Source organism: Ursus arctos, unplaced genomic scaffold (assembly GCF_023065955.2).
Source record: "Ursus arctos isolate Adak ecotype North America unplaced genomic scaffold, UrsArc2.0 scaffold_3, whole genome shotgun sequence".
Classification (NCBI taxonomy): domain Eukaryota; kingdom Metazoa; phylum Chordata; class Mammalia; order Carnivora; family Ursidae; genus Ursus; species Ursus arctos.
In genome coordinates this window covers 59,181,348-59,204,910 of record NW_026622985.1, presented here as the reverse complement: position 1 = coordinate 59,204,910, position 23,563 = coordinate 59,181,348, and the positions used below count along the sequence as shown (strand labels likewise).

The window sequence follows — 23,563 nt, the reverse complement described above, 5'->3', positions numbered from 1 at the left end:
CATTTCTTTGGAATGTCATAACTTGGTATCTATTCAAACACACACACACACACACACACACACACACACACACACACACTACCACTCATTTTGCATGTCAGTATTTTTGGTTTGGCTTTTGTCAGTCTCTGAAGACTTTTTTTTTAATCAATAACTTTATTTTTTAGTTTTACCTTCACTGGAAAACTGAGTGCAAGGTACAGAAAATTCCCGTATGCCCCTGCCCCTACACATCTACAGCCTTCCCTACCGTCTACTTGATGAACCTATGCTGACATATAAATATCCCCTGAAGTCCATAGTTTATATTAGGGTTCACTCTTGGCATTATACTTTCTGTGGGTTTGGACAATGCATTATGACAGATATCCATCATTATGGTATCATATGGAGTAATGTCATTGCCCTAAGGATCCTCTGTGTTCCATCTAGTCATCCCTCCTTTCCCCAACCTCTGGCAGCCACTGATCTTTTTACTGTTTCCATAGTGTCGTCTTTTCCATAGTGTCATATGGTTGGAATCATAAAGTGTATAGCCTTTTCAGATTGACTTCTTCCACTTAGTCAAATGCATTTAAGATTCCTCCATGTCTTTTCGTGGCTTGATAGCTCACTTCCTTTAGCACTGAATAATGCTCCATCCTCTGGATGTACCACAGTTTATTTTTCCGTTCACCTACTAAAGGACATCTTGTTACTTCCAGATTTTGATGATGATGGATAAAGCTGCTATAAACATCTGTGTGCAAGTTTTTCTGTGAACATAAGTTTTCAGTTCATTTGGGTAAATACCCAGGAACATGGTTGCCAGGTTACAAGATAAGAGTATGTTTAGTTTTGTAAGAAACTTCTAAGCCATCTTCCAAAGTGGCAGTACCATCTTGCATTATCATTAGCGAGGAATGAGAGTTCCTGTAGCTCCACATCCTTACCAGCATTTGGTGTTGTCAGTGTTCTGGATTTTAGCTGTTCCAATAGGTGTGTACTGGTGATGATTGCTTTAATATGCCCAGATCAGTGAGTGGTTCGGTTGGAATTCTCTTGTCCCAGCAGAGTACTGTTCTTAGAGGACTGAGGTATGTTCTTGATGTTCCGGGGTGGATAGCGAGTCCCTTCTGTGGTGGCTATCGAAGGATAAGAGGGGATGGCAGACCATATGGGGCACCAACATTTCATCTAACACTGCAAGCTGTAGCCGGCTCTGCTCTGTGGGTGAACTTAGTAAGTATAGCACAGGCAAGGGAAAAAGTGGGAATGCTCAGTTTGAGCTGGAGGCAGCCTTTGTTCCGTTTGGTGTGGATTCATTCTAACCATGGTTTCCGAATTATATCAGGGGGAGTGTGAATGTATGTGTGTGTGTGTGTGTGTGTGTGTGTGTGTGTACAAGTGAGCGCTTGTGCGCATGTGGGGGGATATCGGTTACCTCAACGTGTAGCTTTTGTTCTCTGAGAGCAGCTTGTGTAACCAGCTGTCAGATGGAGGGGCCTCATTAGCAGAGCAAATTCCCGGGAAGGTATTACAAGGAAACAGAAGCTGCCAGAGCTTGGTTGGCCTGAAAAGACACAACTAGGTAGGGGTTCTGACCCTCCTCCTTAAGATCAAAAAGAGAATGTGCTCCCTTGTGAACAGAGCGGTGGAGTGGGGGCCTGTATCCTGACTGTGTGGCCTGTGGCTGTACATACAGATTGGAACTGCATCTATAATGTGGGTGCTGAAGAAGTAATTGTGGACAAGCCAGTCTGCATCAGCCAGGAATTGACCTCACCTGTCCTCTCCCTGTTGGAGTGAAATCCCACCCGCGGCAGACCTACTTCATGGCTCTGCCTTATTTCTGACGCTGTTAGAATTGGCTCACCCGGAGCTGCTATTCCCACTCTTCCTGGCACTGCCCTTCTGCCTTCTGGTTGTCTGCCCTATCTTGGAAGCCCCAGCCAACCCTGCTGGGATCAGCTCCTCATGTTCTGAGTGGTAGCAGGCAGCTGTCTCAGTGATGTCTTCAAGCCGTGAATACATACATGCTTCTAATTACCATCTTCATGCCCCATTGCCCATTGGTTTCTGCTGACTCTCATTCCCTCCACCATTGTTTCCTACCTCCACCTCCTCTCCACCCCCACCTGGACCCTGGCCTTGGCTTTCAGGCTGTCCTTGTGCCTGACCTCTCTCTTACACTGTCTTTTTGGTGTCTGGCATCAAGTGCATGTAAATAGGTCGGCACATTTAGAGATGGGAAAAAGTTTTCTGAAGAGCTGGGAACTTTATATGAAGATGACTCTTAGCATTCTGCCCATTTTCTGCCTCGTCTACTTTGACCCTTTAGGTCAGGGAGGATCCTTTGCATTGTGGGACATTTGCCTCTTCTAACAGCAGATTCTGGGACCATTTCCTGCTTTGCTGGTTCTTGGCCTCCTCAACTGTTCCATTTAAACCTCCTGGACGGATTCCCTCATTGGGCTGGTACTTGAAGACATCACTTTTCTAGTGGTCTCTTTGCCATCTGTCCAGGTCATTACAATTCATTAAAAGGAATAAAAAGGGTGGGGGGATTATACTCACTGAGAGAAGTGAAATTGCAGTTACCTTGGGAAGGAGACCATGGTAGAGAGCTTGAGTGTTAAGTGTTCAGAGCAGGATCTTGTTAAAGTGCTACATTTCAGCCCTGTGGGTGAACCGTGTATGGGATTCTGTGCTTCTGAGAGCTTACAGAGCCGTGTCTCAGTGGTTCAGTGATTAAACTTGGGCCTCCTTAAAACAGATGCGCCTAGATGAAATGAGCTCTGATTTTATGCTTAATCTTTGCTGTCTCTGATGGTTGTTGAAGGAGGAAGAAATATTTTTTTCAAGAAGTAAGGTCATGCAATAAGAGAGTAGGGAGAGAAGAATAAAATGATAGAGAATTTTCTTTATGCTCATTGGAAAAAAAATTAATACACTTGACCCTTGAGCAATATGGAGTTAGGGGTACTGACCCATCCCATGCAGTTGAAAATCTGCATATAATTTTGATTCCCTTTTTTATTATTTTATTATATTCCCTTATTTATTATTTTTATTATTTTATTATTAATAGCCTGCTGTTGACCAGAAGCTTACTGATAACATAATCAGTCAATTAATACAATTAATACATATTTGTATATTACTGTATTCTTACAATAAAGTAAGCTAGAGAAAAGAAAATGTTACTAAGAAAATCATAAGGAAGGGAAAATACATTTATAGAATTGTACTGTATCTATAAAAAAAATCCATGTGTAAGTGGACCTGTTGCTCAAACTCCTGTTGCTCAAGGGTCCATCGTATTTCCTGAGTCCCAGGCTCTTACTAAATACCATATATGCTTCTTTATTTTGCAAAACTACCTGATTAAGTTGGTGTGTATGCCCCCATTGTATAAAGGTATATTGAAAGCTTAAGACAGCTTTGTAACTTGTTCCCAAATCAAGTTTTCATCAGTTTTTAAATTTTTAAAAAGATATTATTTATTTGAGAGAGAGAGCGAGAGAGAACACAACTAGGGGAGAGGCAGAGGGAGAAGCAGACTCCCCACCGAGCAGGGAGCCTAATGCAGGGCTTGATCCCAGGACCCTGAGATCATGACCTGAGCCAAAGACAGACATTTAACCGACTGACCCACCCAGACACCTCTCATCAATTTTTGATCTACTAGGGATGTTACACATCTTCCTTCCTTCTCCTCTCACCCATATTTTCTTCAAAAAGGCATATATTTTATAGCTTATTCTGCACTCAGTATTGATATCTCAGTAGAGGTAAACCTCATGACATGTACTGATACACATCGACCGTTTTAAGAACTTTTAATGTCTAAATAATGATAGATTCATAGGAGTTTACAGAGAAATGTGCAGGGAAGTCCTGGGTATCCATCATCTAATCTCTCCTAGTGGTAACATCTTATGTGACTACTGTATGATCTCCTAGCCAAGAAGTTACCATTAGTACCATCTATAGAGTTTATTCAGATTTTATCAGTTATGCATAAACTCATTTGCATGTGTGTGAAGCTCTATGCAATTTTGTCCATGTAGCTTTGTGTAATGAGCCTCACAATCAGAAGACTCTACTGTACCATTGCCATTGGACACTTCCATGTTATTCCTTTGTAGTCATACCCATCCCCCCTCCTCCATCCCTAACCCCTGGTAAACTCCTGATCTGTCCTTCATCTCTATATTTTTGCTATTTCATGGGTGTTACATAAGTGGAATCATACAGTATGTATCCTTTGAAGACTGGCTGTTTCTTCACTCGGCATAATTTCCTCAAGGTTCATCTAAGTTGCACATGTCACTACTTCATTCCTTTTGAATGCTGGGTAGTAGTTCATGGTATGGATATACCACAGTTTGTTGGACAGTTCACTTATTGAAAGATGGTTTGGGTAGTTTTCAGTTTGGGGCTATTACAAATAAGGCTGTTACGAACATTTGTGCGCAAGTGCCTGCATGAAAAAGAGGTTAAGTTCTTCTGATGTATGTTTAAAAGTTCATTTGAGCTTAAGCATGAAAAAACTCATCATGTTGTGTGGGACGTTTGATGGCTTAATAATCATGGTTGAGGTTGTTTTTCAGCAAATAGAATCTTTAGCAAACATCATGGGTCAGAAGAGATTTCAACCATTGTAAGCCATATGTTGAAGCTTTCACTAATCCCACTGGCTTTTATACTGATTTTGTTTTATCCACCTTATTCTAGAGTTAACATTTCTGCCAGAACCAGTTGTATGGCAGAATGTTCTATTTTTTTTTTAATAGAAGTAACTCAGTCACAAAAGCCAGCAGGAGAGTATTTTATTGACAAATTGACTGGCCAGTCTTTAATGTGTATATATATTAGATGGTGGGGAGTAAATAGGCAAGACGAAGAGTAGGAACAAAGTGTTTTTTGGTTTGCTTTTAAAAGTTAAAAAAAAATCAGAAATGAAAAGGAAGTCAAGAAAAGCAAACTCACACTGGATTATAGTGTTGGTAATAAGAAAATAAGAATCTATTTCATATTGATTTCCCATATCCTTAGGATTAAAATAAAATGACATGCAAATACAATGAAATACATAAAATTTTGTCATTCATTTTTTTTTGTTCAAGTAGATCCAATTTAATGGAAGAAGTCTTTCTTTTTTTTTTTTTTTTTTAAAGATTTTATTTATTTATTTGACAGAGATAGAGACAGCCAGCGAGAGAGGGAACACAAGCAGGGGGAGTGGGAGAGGAAGAAGCAGGCTCATAGCGGAAGAGCCTGATGTGGGGCTCGATCCCACGACGCCGGGATCACGCCCTGAGCCGAAGGCAGACGCTTAACCGCTGTGCCACCCAGGCGCCCCGGAAGAAGTCTTTCCAACAATATTCTTTACAAAGGGATAAAGATGTAATTTGCAGTTGACATCAGCGGATGGATAGTAGAAACCATATTCATAATCTTCTTTTATCTTTTAAGTGCCAGGCCTAAGCTAATTCATTTGTTTCTTTATTCATTTGTTCATTTGTTCATGTACTTATTCACTTAAATGGTCTCCTAAATCATTACTAATACTTTTGCTGTATGCCTGGCTACTGAAGGGGCCCCATCCCATATTGCATGCTCCCCTTAAACCACTTTATTTCCCATAACCCCATGATTTCTCATATTCAGGACTTCCTGGAATTACATTTGCCCCTTATGATCACTTGACGGAGTTCTGTCTGTTCTTCAAAGCCCTTCTATTGATTTGCTCCTGACTTTTCCTAGCTAGAAATTATATAGCTTTCTTCTGATTTTCCCCAACATTTTATCTGTGGCCCTTTAATATTTTCTACTTTTAATAATGGTTATTATGTGCAAGTCACATCTTTGCTACTCTGTTGTTAATTTCTTGAGTGCTGGGTTCCTCTTTGATCCTTCTTAGCATTTATTTCTTCTCTCCTCCTCTCCCTTTCCTTTCTTCCTTCCTCCCTCTGGCTCTTCTACCTTTTCTTCATTTTTTTTCTCTCCCCTTTATAGGTATTCATTAAATATTTGCTGACCACCTGCTATGTGCTATAATAGGGGCTTTGGATAGAGAGTATAAAAACACATATTAGGTCCCTGGGGATAGCTTGATTATATATTTAAGTTAAACATTAGGAATGAGAAAAAGGTTCTCTAATTATTAGAGAGATTAGAGACATCCTAAGAGAGAACGTATTGAATTTTCCTCTTCAGAAATTTTAAAGGAATGTAAACTATTTTTTTCCCTGAGAGAGAAGTGTGTAATATGGTCTTCCTTAATGGCAATAGACTGAATAGGACCCATTTCACTCCTATGTCCAGGATTCTGTGAATTTAAGAAAAATTATTATGTCCCTAAGTTTTGTTGATTGATATCAAGTGGATGTCAGCTGATGATACTAACTGAAGATGTGAAATAAGACATGACTGGAATTCAAATCGTGCACAAAATGTTTCAGCCAAGCATTCTGGAAAGCTCTGAAAATATAAAAAAGACACGCAGAAGTAGAGAATAAGTATTAATTACCTGTGTGGGATCTAATTTGTATCTTGCCTCATGGCTGAAGTGCCTGAGAAATGGTAAACAGGAATGGCGTCTCTACAAGGTACGCTGTGTTTTCCTTACGCCATCCTCTACCTCTTGTCTGCCTTTCTCCCTTCTCAAAAAAAAAAAAGAAAATATTGTAGAAAGAACACACTCAAAGCTGGAAACATCTACTGAGCATAATTTGTTTAGAGAGAAGTTAGTGCAGTAGGGATTTGTAGGGCAAAGTCTACAAAGCTGTCAGGAAGTTCAGTGCCTTGGATTTTAAGTGAAGAATGCACGTACCTGGGAGAAGTCCATTTCCAAACAACAGAATCTCTAAGAAACCTTCCTTTCAATGCAGTGTGAGGACGGCCTACGGAAGTATGAATGTGGGAATACCAAGGACATGCACCTAGAAAGTACAGAGTCAGGGCAGCCTTTCATGACGGGCTTCATTTGGGATTGAATCAAGAGTGATAGCACCGGTAAAACGGATCTGAATGCAAATTAGGAAGGAATCTAGAAGAATGTATTGAGGAGTTGTTTCTAAAATTCTCTTATTCTCAGATGTTAGTTTTGTGTTTTCCTCCTGTGTATAGCTGGTTTCTAGGCGGAGCAGAGCATTTGGCAGCAGAGAATATGATTGTCCCACCTGTGCCGTGGCCATAATGGTTGAACCAGACTGAGGGTATGGCAATTAGCGCAGTGCAAAACATGGCTTTGAAGTTGATGCTGGTGGTGGTCTTGATGAAAACAAACAGGATATAATCGGTACTTTGTCAGGAAGATTTTGACTTGCTCCCCAGAGCAAAATTCTAGATTTGTGTGGAATTTGTCTGACACACACTGAACTCTTTTGGGCCTTGTTTGAATACACTTTACCCTTGTACAGATTGCCAGGATTTGAGACTCTCGTGTGCTTTTCAGAAAATATAACTGCAATTTTACACTAAATGTCTTTACTCTGTAAAACCAAGAATCTCTGGGGTTTCCCCCCCACCCCCTGTCTTGATTTTAAAGTATCTGCAAATTTCTCTGCTTCGGGTCTGTGGGATTTGGCTTAAGTGCCCAATTTTGAGCAAAAGACCTTTTTCAATTTTGGTATTTTGGAAGCCCTTGTATCATTTTATGTGATTACTATTTCAGAAAAACAAATTTAGAATTTATAAAATTAAATTACATTCTGTCAATAAAACTTAGGAACACGTTTTTTCTTAAATTCATACAATCAGGGATCTGGTTGTGAAATGGGTCCTAACCAATCTGCCGCCATTCAGGAAGACTCCATTTACATACCCCTCTCTCAAGAAAGAAAATAATTTACCTTCCTTTAAAATTTCAGCTGTAATGAAGAGATTCAGAAACTGTAAGCGCATTGGGAGATAGACTGCCTGGGAGCTGTTCATCCTGTTGAGCCAGCATAGAACCGATCCTCCCATTCCCAGTGTTTGCTATTAGTATGTGAGCATATAGCAAAATGATTATAAACTGACACTTGTATTGCGCTTTTGAAAAGCATCCTGTTGAGTGGGATCTGGGATCTGGCTCATGGATTAGAATTTTCTTTTTACTGCTTCCTTTTAGAAACCACAAACCTCATCAAACCCTCTCCAACTGAGTATACTTCAGTGATGTCCCCTCTCTTGAGATAAAAGGATTTCTTCATTTGCACATTGAGCTACAGCCATTCTGAAGTGCTTGCATCCCGCAAAGGCTCCTGGGCCTGTTTCACTTCTGTGTTTTTGATTAATCCTCTTCCTTTAAAACTCACATGCTGGAAGCACTCTATGCTAGGGCCTGTCCATACTTCTGAGTAGAAGGGGCTCTCCTCGTGGGTGTGGCCTTACTGGAGCCACTTGCTGTGGTGTCCTGAGTTCACCTGTGTTCTTTTTGTCCTCTGCCCAACTAGGCTTTGTCAGGGCAGGGGATTCGTTGGTGTCTTTATACTGTAGCACCCAGGATAGTGCTTGGCATATAGCCTTCCCTTGACATTCTTGGGATAAAAGCTCACTGAAGGTGCACAAGGTGGCTAGGATGTCTGGAGGCTAAGGAAAGAAGACCAGGTTCTTCAGTGGTCAGACCGCGAGTGCCTGTGATGACCAAGCTGACGACTGAGGGCAGAAGAGAGTCCCTTGGATGCTGAAGGAGCATGGACTGGGACTCCCATGGCCCTGGAGTTAGTATCCCTGGTGTCTGCCCCAGGCCCTCTTCATCCTCTTTCCTGACAACTCAGCTTCTCCCAGAACTTCATCTAGTCTGTTCAGACTCATGATTTCCAAATCCATATCCCTCCGCCAGCTATCTTCCCTGTCCTTCAGACCTATATATCCAACCTTTGTCTTCACTGAGAAGTCTCATAGGCACCTTAGTTTAGGAAGCCCAAATGGAATATGTTTAATATCTTCTGTTCCAAATTTGCTGCTTTTGCATGCTCTCTATTTTGGTAAATGGCATTATCATCCATCTGGTTGCCAAAGCCACAGCCTGGGGTTGTCCTTCCTTCTTCTGGTTTCTCTGTCTCATATACAAAGTTGTGTCCCATCAATTTGTGAAATACCTCTTGCATCCAGCTGCCTTTCTCTGCCCACACCATCAGTAGCACAGTTGGGGCTGCCATTTCTTACCTGGTGACCTCCAAATTCAGATATTTGCTTCTTATCATATTTCCTTTGGGTCATGTGTAGCTATCCTGAAGCCAGAGTAATCTTTCTAAAACACCAACCACCAGTGTTATTGTGTAAGTTTTCTGTTTAATGGTTCTGCGTTGTTTTCAAAGTAATATCTGAACTCCCTCACTTGGTACACCTGGCCTTCTGTGAAGAACCCTATTTGCCTTTTACCACCGTAGTTCACACTGTCTTCTCCAGCCATATTGCTTGTACTTTACTTCCCCAGACACTGCGTGAGCCTCCAGTCCCTTGCACCTGTTCCTTCTGCCCAAATCGATGCCTTCTTTCTCCAGCACTTTTGCTTGCTAACCCTAATTCATCCTCCAGTTCTCCATGTTTATGTTACTGCTTCCACGATGCTTCCTTTTGCCAGCCTGCCACATGCTGCCAAGTACCTTATACTTTGCCGTCTTGCATTAATGTGACCTGTGGTGCCCCTCCACTCAATTGTAAACTCGAGTAGGGTTTGATAACCTTTGTGTCCCATTACCTAGTGCTTGCCCCGCTTAGCACAGGTGCTCAATAAAGAGTTAAGGGTGAGTCATGGGGGAGGAGTCAGTCATGGATGAATATGAAAAGGAAGTGTTTGGAGCTTTAACAGTTCAGTAGGAGATCTTTTTTAAACTACATTTTTTTTTTTTTTGCTTCTCTTATAAACTGCTGGCTCTTCCAAGGACATTCTTAAGAAGTGAAGCTCAGAGTTCTCAGGGAATTAGAAAAAAAAAATTTAAATACCTTCATTGAGATGTAGTTCAATACCAAAATATTCACCCATTTAAAATGTACTGTCACTATATTTCATATATTCAAAATTGTATGACCATGACCAAAATTTAAGCTTAGAGCATTTTTATCAGTTGAAAGGGAAACCCTATATCCATTTGTATTCATTCTTTATTCTTACCTCCCATTCTCCCTCAGCTCTAGGCAATCACTCATCTACCTTCTGCCTGTATATATTTGCTTATTCCAGACATTTCATATAAATAGAATCATACAATATGTGTTCTTTTGTGTTTGGCTTCTTTCACTTAACATGATGTCTTTGAGATTCATCCGTGTTGTAGCATGTATTAGTATTTTACCCCATTTTATTGCCAAATACTATTTTGTTGCATGAATATACTAGACTCTATCTGTTCATCGGTTTATTGACCTGTAGGTTGTTTCCACATTTTGTCTGTTATGAATTTGGCTGCTCTGAACATTCCTATACAAGTTTTCGTGTGGACATATTTTTAGTGTTTTCATTTCTGTTGATTACATATACCTACATGTGGAATTGATGAGTCATGTGATAACTCTGTGTTTAACATTTTGAGGATTGCCTAATAGTTTTCCAGAGCAGCTGTACCATATTAAATTTTCACCGGCAGTGAACGAGGGTTTCAATTTCTCCACATTGTCAGCAGCATTTGTTATTATCTGTCTTTTGGATTGTTGCCATCCTAGTGGATGTGAAGTAGTAGCTCATTGTGGTTTTGATTTGCATTTCCTTAATGGATAATGATACCCAGCATCTTTTCATGTGCCTGTTGACCATTTGTATATTTTCTTTGGAGAAATGTCTATTCAGATCTTTTGGCTGCTTTTAATTGGATTATTTGTCTTTTTGATTATTAAGTTTTAAAAATTCTTGGTATGTTCTAAGTACTAGTCTCCTATCAAATATATGATTTGGAAATATTTCCTCCCATTCTGGATGTTGCTCTTTGGTTTATTTTGATGGTATTCTTTGAAGTACAAAGGCTTTTAATTTTGATGTAGTCCTGTTTGTCAATTTTTTTGTTTGTTACTTATATTTTTGGTGTCATATTTAAGAAGATGCTGTCTAATCCAACTTTACAAAATTTACTCTTATGTTTTTTTCTAAGCGTTTTATAGTTTTAGCCCTTACAGTTAGGTCTGTGATCCCTTTTGAGTTAATTTTTGTATATGATGTAAGGTAGCACTCCTCCTTCATTCTTTGTGTGCAGATATCCAGTTGTCCCAGAGCCATTTGTTGAGAAGACTTACTTTCTCATTGAATTTTCTTGGCACCCGTCTCACTGTCTAGGTATTTTTGTATTAGTTGTTTTCAGCATTATTATTTTTATTTACCATATAAGGAACACAAGTAGAAAATGATACTACTACTAATAATAATAATTAGCATTACTAAGTCTTTACTAGGTGTCATGAACTGTTCGAGGAGAGCTGCCATTTAATACTCAGAGTAACTCTATGAGATAGTCAGTTATTATCCCCATTTTACAGAAAGGAAGCAGAGGCATGGAAGGGTTAAATAATTTGAAAAAGAACACACAGCTGGTAAGTGTTGGAGCCAGGATTTGAACTCAGTCAAGCTGACTCTACAGCCTATGTTCTTAACCATTATGCTATGTCTGACTGTGTCTTGTTCACAGGAAACATGACAATTTAAAACAGTCAAAATTCTACTTTCCAGAGAATTACTGTCAGTATTTTCATATACACAGTCTTCCAAATTTTGTTCACTGCAAAAGAATGTTATAACAATGGGATTAGACTACATAGACATTCTGGAAATGGTTTATTCACTTTATTGATATAGATATGTTTTTAAAGATTTTATTTATTCATTTGTTAGAGTGAGACAGAAAGAGCACAAGCAGGGGGAGTGGCAGGTAGAGGGAGAAGCAGGTTCCTTGCCAAGCAAGGAGCCCAGTGTGGGACTCCATCCCAGGACCCTGGGATCATGACCTGCGTGGAAGGCAGACACTTAACGGACCAAGCCATCCAGGTGTGTGTACTTTATTGATATGTTAATGACTTTTCTTGTCCATGAGTCTGCTTCTAAAGCATCGTTCTTAATGTTTGCATAATTTTCTTCCATATGTTTGTACTGTTATTGATTTAACTAATCCACTATTGTTGGACATTTAAGTTGCTTAATTTTTCATTTTATAGACACTGTTCTGATGCATGCATTCTTTTATGTACTCTTCCATTTTTTTCCCTAGGATTAGGAAAAATCCCTTTAGTGGTAATTTAAGGAGTATGAAAAATCTATAAAGCTTTTAATGCATGTTGAGAAATTATTCTCTAGGAAATTCCTATATGCTTACCATTGATATTTTATATTTTATATCTGATAGGATCAGAGTCATACATTGCTTTAGTGTGCATCTTTTTGATTATCAGACTGAACATGTAACAACGATTATAATTTTTCTTTTGTGAATTAGCTGTTTGTATTTTGTCCATATTTCCATCTAAGAACTGTTTATAGGCTAAAAAGTATGAATCCTATGTCTTTTATTTTTGCTTTCCCTCTAGTTTATCATTGCTTTCAAAATTTTTTCTTACGATTTCTTTTTATGTGTAGAAAATTAAATTTTTCAGTAGCAAATCTATTAGCAAAATGTATACCAGCCTTTTCCTTTATGCCATCTTTGTATTTAAAAACAAGAGGTCAAAATATTGTTGCCAATACCTGGGTTCCATGAACTGAGGGGAGGATATAAGAAATAAAAGTAATTTTCCTTTATATTTTCCAGGCTTGTTTTATCTTAAACATTGGTTATCTGTGTTCCTTTAGCTTACGGAGAAATAAAGCATCAGTTTAACCATTTGGCATTAAAAATGTTAGTGGTGAGACAGGCTGGAATGGAGAAGTGGGGATCTCCTCTAAATTGTATGGTTTTCAGCAAAATTTTCCCCTCTATGGTTTGTACTCATTTAAATTTGTGCCTAGCATTTAGCCACAGTATCTTAAAACTCAAATAACTGGTTTGTATGAGATAGTGTGGACTTTTACAGAAACGTTGCTTAGAAAAATCACAGACTATCTAATCATGAACTTCATTCAAGTGCCATCTCAACACAACATGGAGATTTGGGATTTTCTGCCTGAATGAACTGGTTATCCCTCAAACAGTGGGACCATTTTTGGCCTCCTAATCTGGTTTGTTGAGATGACAATGGCCATCAGACTGATTTCACAGAATTGATTTAGAAACTGGATTTTCCCCCATTTTCAATTTGTTTTTTCCATATGTATGAAATACATTTCTAATTTTGATTCCAGCTCCATTTCTGATTTATTCTCTTTTGGAGGACTAGAAATGTGCTGGTCTTCATTAGAAGCTAATACTAAGTAAGTACTTTTTTGCAAAACACTGTGCTGAACACTTTTTAAATAAGCTTTATCTCATTTAATCCTCACAATAAAATATACCAGTTTTGTGCATGTTTTACATAAAAGGAAACTGAGACTAAGTGAGATTAAGTAAACTGCCCTAGATGGAAGAGCTAGGAAATAGTTCTACAGATTCAAACCCAGGCCTCAAACTGTATGCAAGGATGTGCTATAATACTTTGCTCAGGAGAGAAAAGGAGGTAAAGAACTTTATTGACTTTTCGCCTCGTGGAACCCTTACTCATGTAGAGATAAACTCTAGTGGCTGTACATATTGGAAACCATTATTATTATAAGTGTTATTACATTTGTAAGCCCCTGCAAACTAGACGGTCCCATTTATACTGTCAGTTAAGCATTTGATTCCTCATTTTTTGGTCATTTGTTCAGTAATATCTGTTTTGCCTCTGCAAGTTCTAAATATACACACCTTGAAAGCTAGGGTTTTAGCAGCATACTTGTCATTGAGATTTCCACGCAGAACTGCAGACCCTGTCTCTTTCTGTGAACTTGGAAAATACGTGCTAGGAATAAATGAGTACTTTCTAATCTCAGAGTTAAAAAGAAAACTTTGATATATTTCTTAAAGATATAGTAAAATAAAAGTTCTTGAAGGTTTTTGCCCCTAAATAAACCAGGTCTGTAGGCATTATCACAATGTCACTTTTTCACAAACCATTGCTATAAAGGTGTCATCTTTTGAGTCAGACTATATCAGAAATATTTTGTGTCATTGACTATATAGGTTTTAGTGTTTTTAAAACTGTCTTCTTATGGACTTGACATTAATGCCTTTTGTGTGTGTGGTTTTTTTAAAGATTTTATTTATTTATTTGACAGAGAGAGACAGCGAGAGAGGGAACACAAGCAAGGGGAGTGTGAGAGAGGGAAGCAGGCTTCCCGCCGAGCGGGGAGCCCGATGGTGGGCTCCATCCCAGGACCCTGGGATCATGACCCAAGCCAAAGGCAGATGCTTAACGGCTGAGCCACCCAGGCACCCCCATTAATACCTTTTGCATGTAAATGTTCCAAAATCTCAGCAAAGTATTTGTGTATCTTGCCTTTTTACTAATTTTTGCAGTGTTTAAAGGCATCTTTCTGGGCTGGGTCTTCCACGCACGCATTATACGGATGCTACCCAGGCCTGTCTCTTCTCTCTGCACAGTCCCATAGGCCCACCCATGTGGTCTATGTGAGGGGATAGCTATTATTCACACTTTCTTTCTTGAGGGTCTAAATTGCACATATGTAAAAAGACCATTAAGTTGAAAATTTTGAGGGGTGTGTGTGTGTTTGTGTGTGTGTGAAACTCGTAATGTAGTTTTGCCAACTGCAGTTGAAGACGGATTATATAAGTATAAAAACATTATTTTGCTGAGGCTGTAAGCTAAACCCATTGTGTTAATAGCAGGGTAGGTCACAACTCATATTTGAAAACATGATTTTAAAGGATCAGAAAAATACACTTCGGGGGCGCCTGGGTAGCGCAGTCGTTAAAGCGTCTGCCTTCGGCTCAGGGCGTGATCCTGGCGATCCGGGATCGAGTCCCACATCAGGCTCCTCCGCTGGGAGCCTGCTTCTTCCTCTCCCACTCCCCCTGCTGTGTTCCCTCTCTCGCTGGCTGTCTCTCTGTCACATAAATAAATAAAATCTTTAAAAAAAAAAAAAAAAAAAAAAAAAAAAAAAAAGAAAAATACACTTCGACTTTCTGCCAGTGCCTGTTTCGATTTAGCAAAACTCATTTACATTAGCACTATCCGAAATACTGAATAAGAAAGTGGAGAACACTCAGCTTTCTAGGTTCTGAAAATACGAATTGTTTGTCTTGTCTTTCAAGGTAGCTTTTATAGGAAGTTAAGAACTAAGAATGAGAAACGTCTTTATTGTGATTATTAATAATAGCTACAACTTACTGAGTATTTCTTATTTTCAGACACTGAGTTATCAGTTGATATCCACAATAGCCCTGGGAAATAAGTGTTATAAATGACCATTTTGCAGTCAGAGAATGTGAGCCTGAGCAAGAGATAAACTTGCTTAAGATAACAAAGCTAGTAAGAGATAGAGCAAGGACTTGAAACAGAGACCATCGGAATGTGAAATGAGTATTTTACCATCAGCTTTATTGAGTATAATTCACACACAAGCAATTGCAAAGTGTAAAATATAAGTTTTAACACATGCATACACCCATGAACCCATTACCATATTCAAGGTAAAAAAATATCCCTCACCTCCCAAGCGTTGCTCATGACCCTTTTAATGCCTCCATCTAGCTCTGCGTTGCCCTTCTCTCTCAAAATGTCCATGTCCAGTTATCTGCTTTCTAGCTCTGTAGATTATTTTGCACTTCCTAGAATTTTACATATATGGATTCATACAGTAGGTACTCTTTTTAAACTGGCTTCTTTCACTTAGTACCACTGTTTTCAGAGTCTTCCACATAACATGTATTGGTGCTTCATTCTTTATGTTGTGGAATAACATTCCACTCTATGGACTAAATGCCACAGTATTTTTATTCATTCACTGTCGATGGGCATTTGAATCGTTTTCAGTTGGGGCTATGACAAATAAAGTTGCTAAGAATATTATAGGCAAGTTTTTGTGTGGACATAGACTTTCACTTTCGTAAACTAAATTCCTAGAACTGGAATGGCTAGATCATATAGTAGCTACGTGTTTAAGGTTTTAAGAAACCACCCAACTGTTTTCCAAATGTGTGCCATTTTATATTCTCACCAGCAGAGTATGAGAGTTCCAGTTACTACCTAGCTGTGAAGCACTCAGTCTTTTTAATTGTAGCTGTTCCAATAGATGAGCCGTGGTATCTCATTGTGGTTTTAGTTTATATTTCTGTGTCATAGAATTATGTTGAACATTTTTTTTCATGTACTTATTTGCCACCTGTATATTAGGTGGGCCCTAATCCAACATGTCTTGTATCCTTACGAATGGGGACATTGGGTACAAAGACAGACATACATGGAGGGAAGATGATTTATGGAGACACAGGGTAAACATGGCCATCTACAGGCCAAAGAAAGAGGCCTGGAACAGATCTTGCTCTCTCAGCCCTCAGAAAAAAAAACCAACCTGCTAACACCTTGATCCTAGGACTTCTTAGCCCCCAAAACTGTGAGACACTCAGTTTCTGTTAAGCCACCCAATTCATGGCACTCGCTTATGCCATAGCAAACTAATATAGTGTCACAAGGATTTTCTTTTATATTTTCTTTTAGAGGTTTTAGGATTTGTATTTAGGTCCATGGTCCACTGTGAGTTGATCTTTATATGTGGTGGTAAGGATGGATTGAAGCTTAGATTGTTGCGTATGAATGTCCAGTAGTTCCAGCCGCATTTGTTGAAAAGACTAGCCTTTCTCCACTGCTTTGCAATTACATCTTTGTTGAGAATTACAATGAGTTTGTGATTCTTTGTTGAGTTTTCTATATGTTTGTATGTCTACTTTAAGACTCTTATTCTGTTCTATTGCTTTATTTGTCTATCTTGATGCTAATGCCAAACTGTCTTTGTAATTAGCTGTGAAATTAGGTTGCATTTCCAAAGTTTTGAAAATCTTTGCTCTTTTTTCAAAGTTGCTTTGCTATTTTAGAACTTTTCCATTTCCATATGAATTTTAGGATCAGTTTGTCAATTTCTATAAAACATCCCTCTCTAATTGTGATTTGGATTGTGCCGAATCTATAGATAAATTTGGGGGAGATTTGACACCTTAATGATATTGAATTTTCTGACCTCTAAACTGGGTATCTCACCATTATTTTAGATTTCCTTTAATTTCTTTCAACAACATTTTGTAGTTTTTAGTATTCAGGTCTCAACAATCTCTTACCAGATTTATTTTTATATTATTTTTGTATTATTATAAGTGGCATTATTTTTCTTTTTCTTTTATTTTTCTTTTTTTCCCCAAGTGTACAAGCTCTTGTGTCTTGATGTAAGAAGTTACTTCGATGATGGTTCTTATACAGTGTAGTTTCAATGAGTGAAGCACCAGGCTAAACACTTCTATCTTAATGAAAGAAGATGGTACTTGTTCTTTTATACTAAGTGGCATTCTTTTTAAGTTTCAACTTCTTATTGTTCATTTACAGTTTATAGAGGTACATCCGGTTGTTGTATAATCATCTTGTATCCTGCAAGCTTGCTGGACTGATTGGTTCTAGTAGCTTTTGGGTTGAGTCCATCAGGTTTTCAACATAAAAGATCATGTTGTCTATAAAGGCGGTTTTACTTCTTCCCTTCCAATCTATTGGCCTTTTTTATTTTTTTCTCTTGCTTTAATGTACTGGACACAATCTCCAGAATAATGTTGAACAGAAATAGTGAGAGCGGACATCCTTGTCTTGTTCCTGATCTTAGGAGGAAAGCATTCTGTCTTTTACCATTAAGTATGTTGTTAGTCAGGAGTTGGCAGATTTTTCCTGTAAAGCGCAAAGTAGTAACTTTTTGGCTTTGAGGGCCATGTGGTTGCTGCTGTAACTGCGTGACTGTGCTGTTGTAATAAAAAGCCGCCATATCTTCCTCACATATATGCGCTGGCATTACTTAGCTAGATACGCAGGTGGGATTCGCTGCAGATCGCTGATGTTTTCTCTTTGTGCACTTCTTCTTTCTCAGGTAGTCTGTCCTGCACATTCTAGCTGCCTTGGTCTCCTTGGAATTTCAGCGCTGACTCCTAACTCGGGGAGTCCGCCAGGCTCCCCCTGGGTTCCCTGTCATTGCACTGAGCCCTGGAAACTTTCTCAAGGCAGGAAGCTCTGGCAGTCAGAGAGCTCCCCTTGTTTGGTTCCCATGCCTCAGGTACCGCTCTTCTTTGCCTGTTCTTTGTTGCCTTGATGTCCAGTGTCTTGAAAACCAGTGAATTACAAATTTTGTCTGTTTTTAGGTTGTTTCTCACAGGAGGATAATCTTTTTTTTTAATAATAATTTTTTTATTATGTTATGTTAGTCACCATACAGTACATCCTTAGTGTTTGATGTAGTGCTCCATGATTCAGTGTTTGCACATAACACCCCGTGCACCATGCAATATGTGCCCTCCTTAATACCCATTACTGGCCTATCCCAATCCCCCACCCCCCTCCCCTCTGAAGCCCTCAGTTTGTTTCCCAGAGTCCATAGTCACTCGTGGTTCATTCCCCCTTCTGTTTACCCCCCTTCATTCTTTCCTTCCTTCTCCTACCGATCTTCCTGCTATTTCTTATGTCCCATAAATGAGTGAAACCATATAATTGTCTTTCTCTGCTTGACATATTTCACTTAGCATAATCTCCTCCAGTCCTGTCCATGTTGCTGCAAATGTTGGGTAATCGTTCTTTCTGATGGCTGAGTAATATTCCATTGTGTATATGGACCCCATCTTCTTAATCCAGTCATCTGTTGAAGGGCATCTCGGCTGGAGGGTAAATCTGACCACTGCTGTTCCAGCTTGGTTAGAAGCATCATTCCCCATATTTTTTCTCATAACCTTGCTTTGTACTGCTTGTTTGTGAAGAGTCCATTTATCATCATCCAGCTTGCAGGAATCTACGGCCATGGAATAAAATAGCAGCTGGTTGGCAGCTAAGCCAATGGAGTAAGGGCCTAGGCCATTTTTCCAAATGGTACTAGTCTATCCACGGCTGCCATGTTTTGTGTCTGACGGGTTGAACATAGGTGGGTCAGGCCTAAATATCGCTAGGGTTGTGGCAAATGTCTGGAAAGGGGCTTTTTTTGCTAAATATTTATTGAAGGGATTCTCAGAAGCAATACTAAAAGCTGCACTTAAATCACTGTCAGAGGATTTAGGTTGTAAAGAACATGTTTCTACCATTTACCTTGGAAGTTTCTCTGAAACCCATTGTTTAGTATTGTCATATTATATTAGTTTTTACTTTTATGAAATTCTTTGTAGAGAGAGAGTCTCAAAGAAATATTAGATCTGGACTGAATATTAGATATTCAACAAATGTTTTGAGTTCCTGCTGTGCGCCAGGTAGTGTTATAGATATTGAGGGTATAAAAGTGAAAACAAAGTGATGATTTCTTCAAGCCTCATTCTAGTAGAGTGAGACATAAAGTACATAAGTAAAATATATGGAACCAGCAGTGCTATGGAGGAAAATAAGGCCAGTTGAGATTGACGGTGGTGGTGGTGGTGTTAGTGGTGTTGGTGTGCAGGTAAAAATATGAGGACAGGAAAGGCAAAGACCCGAAGCAGGTGATCGTTATTTATGTTACTAGCTATTTTGATTATTCATCTTAGGATAAACCTTCATGGTATATGAAAAATAATAATTACAGTCATTTTACAGTTCCTTTCAGTGGCCTCTTTCCCCCATATTCCTGATCCCAGCCAAGAGAATTAGTGATACGACTGCTCTGATTTACAATATTCTAAAAGCCAGTGGGCTGAGACTTATGATAGAAACAAAGTACAATTAGGAGTACTAAGAACAAAGTATGGTAGGTGTGCTGAGGAGGCTCTTTGGGCGAAAGAGTTAATGGGACATATATGAGGGTAAAGTTTGTTTCTTAGGATGCAAGGCCTATGTACAGACAGAAGTAGTGAACAGACAACAGCATGCGTTAACTCTGACACAGGTAAGTTCTATTTTTAAAACCTCTCTGGATCCTAATAGAGTTAATTAGGTGAACTTAATGGAAAATAGGGTTGCTTATGGGATTCCAAATTCTGGACTCACTGTTTTAGTCATGATGCTTGTACTTGAATATTATAAAAATAAGGTAACTTTGGAAGACCTGAGGCTTTGATTACACCAAGGACTATCATAGAGAGTGAGTGGGGAGGAGAGAAAGGGAGACCACCAGCACTGAAGTGTTGATGTGCCAGACTTTGGACTTGTTCCTATTCTTGTCCTGCCCCATGTGGCCATGAAGCAGAAAGGTGGCAGAGTGGGATTGATGCCTGACCAGGCTGACTCCATAGATAAAGCACTTTGAATCATGGTGGCCCTTTTTTCTGACTGCATTGGGTGACCCCAAGGACCACCACGTCCTCCTCTTTCTCATGTCTGTCAACTGTACGTGCACTTTACTGCCAGTGCCAGCCATGTTTCTCATTCATACCCAACTTACCCATATATGGATTTGTATCATGTTTTTGTTTCCTGTGTCTATGAGCAGAAAGAGAACATTCCAATATTGAGCTCTTATCCTCCCATGGGAAATGGCATCAATCTGTCTTGTACTGCTAACACCAACTGTAGATGATGGGCCTAGCAGGGAAGCCCTCCTTGAACACCAGACTTCTGATCCAGGACAGCCATCCATGGGTGGTGTCTGGAGGATCTGGGATGTAGGCCATGGTTTATGCCCCCTGCAAACATCCACTACTATAGAAACATTTCTTTTCTTTCACTTATATCCTCTACCCCCTTGAATTATATAGCATTGGAGAGCATTTTGTATTTAAGTGTGAATTCAACAATTTTTCTAAATTAATCAATGTAGAAAATGTTAATTCTTCTGGGAGCATAGTACCCAAAAAGTGAAACTGCTTCACCAATTTAATGTGCCAGAAGAATAAAAAGAGAGTCATTTTCAGGCAAAGAAGTAGAAATCAATTACCAGTAAAATTTTTTAAATTCTTTTTTTAGGTGATTTTATTTCTAGATTAAGTAAATGAAACCCCTGTGCCTTTTCTTACCTGATTTGCTTCAGTCAGAACCAGTGGAACCAAAAAGGGGACAATAGACCTATCATTGATCTGCAGAAAGAAAATGCCACTAAAGAAAGCCAGTAATGACTTTTTAAAGAAGTGACTTTTGAAAAAAAGTTATCCTGGAAAAATCTGATTTACATCTGGCTTGACTATTTCAGTGATCTGTGGGTATCAACTGAATTTGTGCAAAATTTCTTTAAAATGACTGCATTCAAAGATGAGAAATCAGCAGCTGACTAGAAGCAATCCCATAAATTCTGGCTCTGTGCTTATTGGCAAATGTGAAGTGTCTGTTCTGAACTATACCTTTCAAACATACCAGCCAGTATGGTATAGCTCCTTGCTACTGTGATTAAAGGAACTCCTTCTTTTCTACTTTTATGAACAGGCCAGTGAGGAGGAGAGGGAGCTCACTAACTGCGGGGTTTGGGTGATTTCCCAGAATCTCAGCTTCCTTGTTCAGTTGTGAAGATGCAGTGAAATGGTGTGAGTAAGGGTTAGTGGGACTTGATAAAAAAGGGCATGTATGGGGCAATGATGAGAGTTTATAAACTCAGGATGTGGATGAATCTAGTCTAATTCTTTGCACCTGAAGTTCAAGTTTCAAAAATGCTCTATATTCTAGAAAGCTCTATGGATTAGTAAAGCATTAGTAACAGTGATAGATTGTATGATATGCACTTTGCATAGGGAAGCGATGTTTTATACATTTTCCCCCTTTATAGAAGCTGGCACCAATGTGAAAACATAATATGTGCCAACTAAACAATTATTATTTAATGGAAATCAGAAGAGACCTCATTTTTCTCTTATACTAATCTAGAATTCCTTACAAATGGCTCTTTGGTTATATTGAGAAGTGTGTTTGGTTCTCAATAATCTGGTATTAAGGAGAATTTACCTGTGGTATGTGTTTGGACTTTTTTTTTGTGGCACGTGATAGAAAACCCATCTTAAGCTAGTATAAGAAAAATAGACATAATTTATTAACCAAAATCAGAGAGTATGTTTGCGTTAGGTGTGGCTTGATCCAGGTGTTCAGATGAAGGCATTTAGACCCCGTGTCTCACTCTGTTTTCCCACGTTTCTGCTCCACATAGGCTGTGTTCTGTGCCAGGCTTAGCTGTTGCAGCTGGGCCTCTTGTACGACCAGGGTCAGTCCAGCAGACTGAAACATGATCTCTTCTGACTCTTGCACAAACCCCAGGGCTTACTTGGACTGGAGAAGCTTGGGCCACATGTCCATTCTATAGCAGGTCCTGTGGGGAAGGAGTGGGTCAGTGTACACACTGGCTAGGTCTGAGTGAGACATTCCTTCCTGGAGCTGGCAGTCTGGTGCTCTCAAAGCAGGAGGCCTCAAGGGAGGATGAGATGAGTGTACTACTGCTCGAAGGAAGGAGGAGTGGACACCAGGAGACCAGTTTGCCGTAAATATTCACTCCGTCTGTGGACCTTTCAGTTGCCTTCTCCAGGCCTTTGTAACTCACTCCTCCTCTGGTAAAGTTTCTCCTTAATGAGGTAATGACAATTCACAATAAACTGTTTTGTTATATGAGTCCTATTTGTTTTCATGTGTCTTGGGGGCCATTTAAACAACAGAGGCTTCCCCCAAGTGTCTAGACCACACTCAAGGGTCTGACAGGATCTCTCTAGGGACCTAGGAAATTGAGAGATTTTGGTGCATGGAGTAGAGTTCAAGTTTTCATGATCCATCTTAGCCGTGAGTTTCTGGAAAACTGAGCATGTGGTTCTTCCAGAGAGCTCTGCAGAGGTATAAACAGAACAGCCAGATTAAATTCTGTGCAAAGGGCAGTCTTTGCGTGAAGCCCCTTCTCATCATCCATATTTCACCTCATCAGAAGGGCCTTCCTGATTCTTTTTAATAATGCATCATTACCTGAAATGAGCTTTTGTTTAATTTTTTTGTCAGTCTTTTCTCACTAACATTAAACTCCATAAGAACAAAAAATGTTTCCTTCCTCCCTTCCTTCCTTCCTTCCTTCCTTCCTTCCTTCCTTCCTTCCTTCCTTCCTCGTCCCTTCCCTTCCCTTCCCTTCCCTTCCCTTCCCTTCCCTTCCCTTCCCTTCCCTTCCCTTCCCTTTCCTTTCCTTTCCTTTCCTTTCCTTTCCTTTCCTTTCCGATAGCCACAGTACCTGGAACAGTGTGTGGCACAAAGTAGGCACTCAACAAACAGTTACTAGGGAATAAATTAATGGCTCCAAGAACCAGTCTTCTGCCTCCCTAGGATCAAACTGTCCTTTGTAAACATGAGGTTGGCTTGAGTAACTACAGTAGCTGAGTCCAGCCGTAGCGATGTTGTTGTAATGGATGGGTCATGTAGTGTAATGAAGTTATTAAACTCCCCAAATTTGTGCTTTATCCCAAAGACATATTACTGGCTTTAGGCAAGGAGTGAGTCTGGCTTCCATGACAAATGGGGCTTACAGTTAAAGACAGTAAGCATTGTAGTATGGAGTGTTTTATCTTGAGCCACACAATGATATCTGAGGGCAAACATGATTGCACTA

The 23,563-nt window shown here is 39.4% G+C and overlaps 1 protein-coding gene across 11 annotated transcripts in view; it reads left to right on the top strand.

Annotated features, from left to right (window-relative positions):
- The window catches only part of PDE1C (phosphodiesterase 1C), a 517,847-nt gene that overhangs the window by 258,405 nt on the left and 235,879 nt on the right, over nt 1-23,563 (top strand). Inside the window, exon 4 of one of the 11 annotated variants that reach the window (XM_057304133.1) lies at nt 13,235-13,303. The exons of the other annotated variants lie outside the window; for them this stretch is intronic. Within the exon in view, the coding sequence (XP_057160116.1) occupies nt 13,235-13,303 (69 nt within the window). The remainder of the gene's footprint in view (nt 1-13,234; nt 13,304-23,563) is intronic. 11 annotated transcript variants of the gene reach the window in all.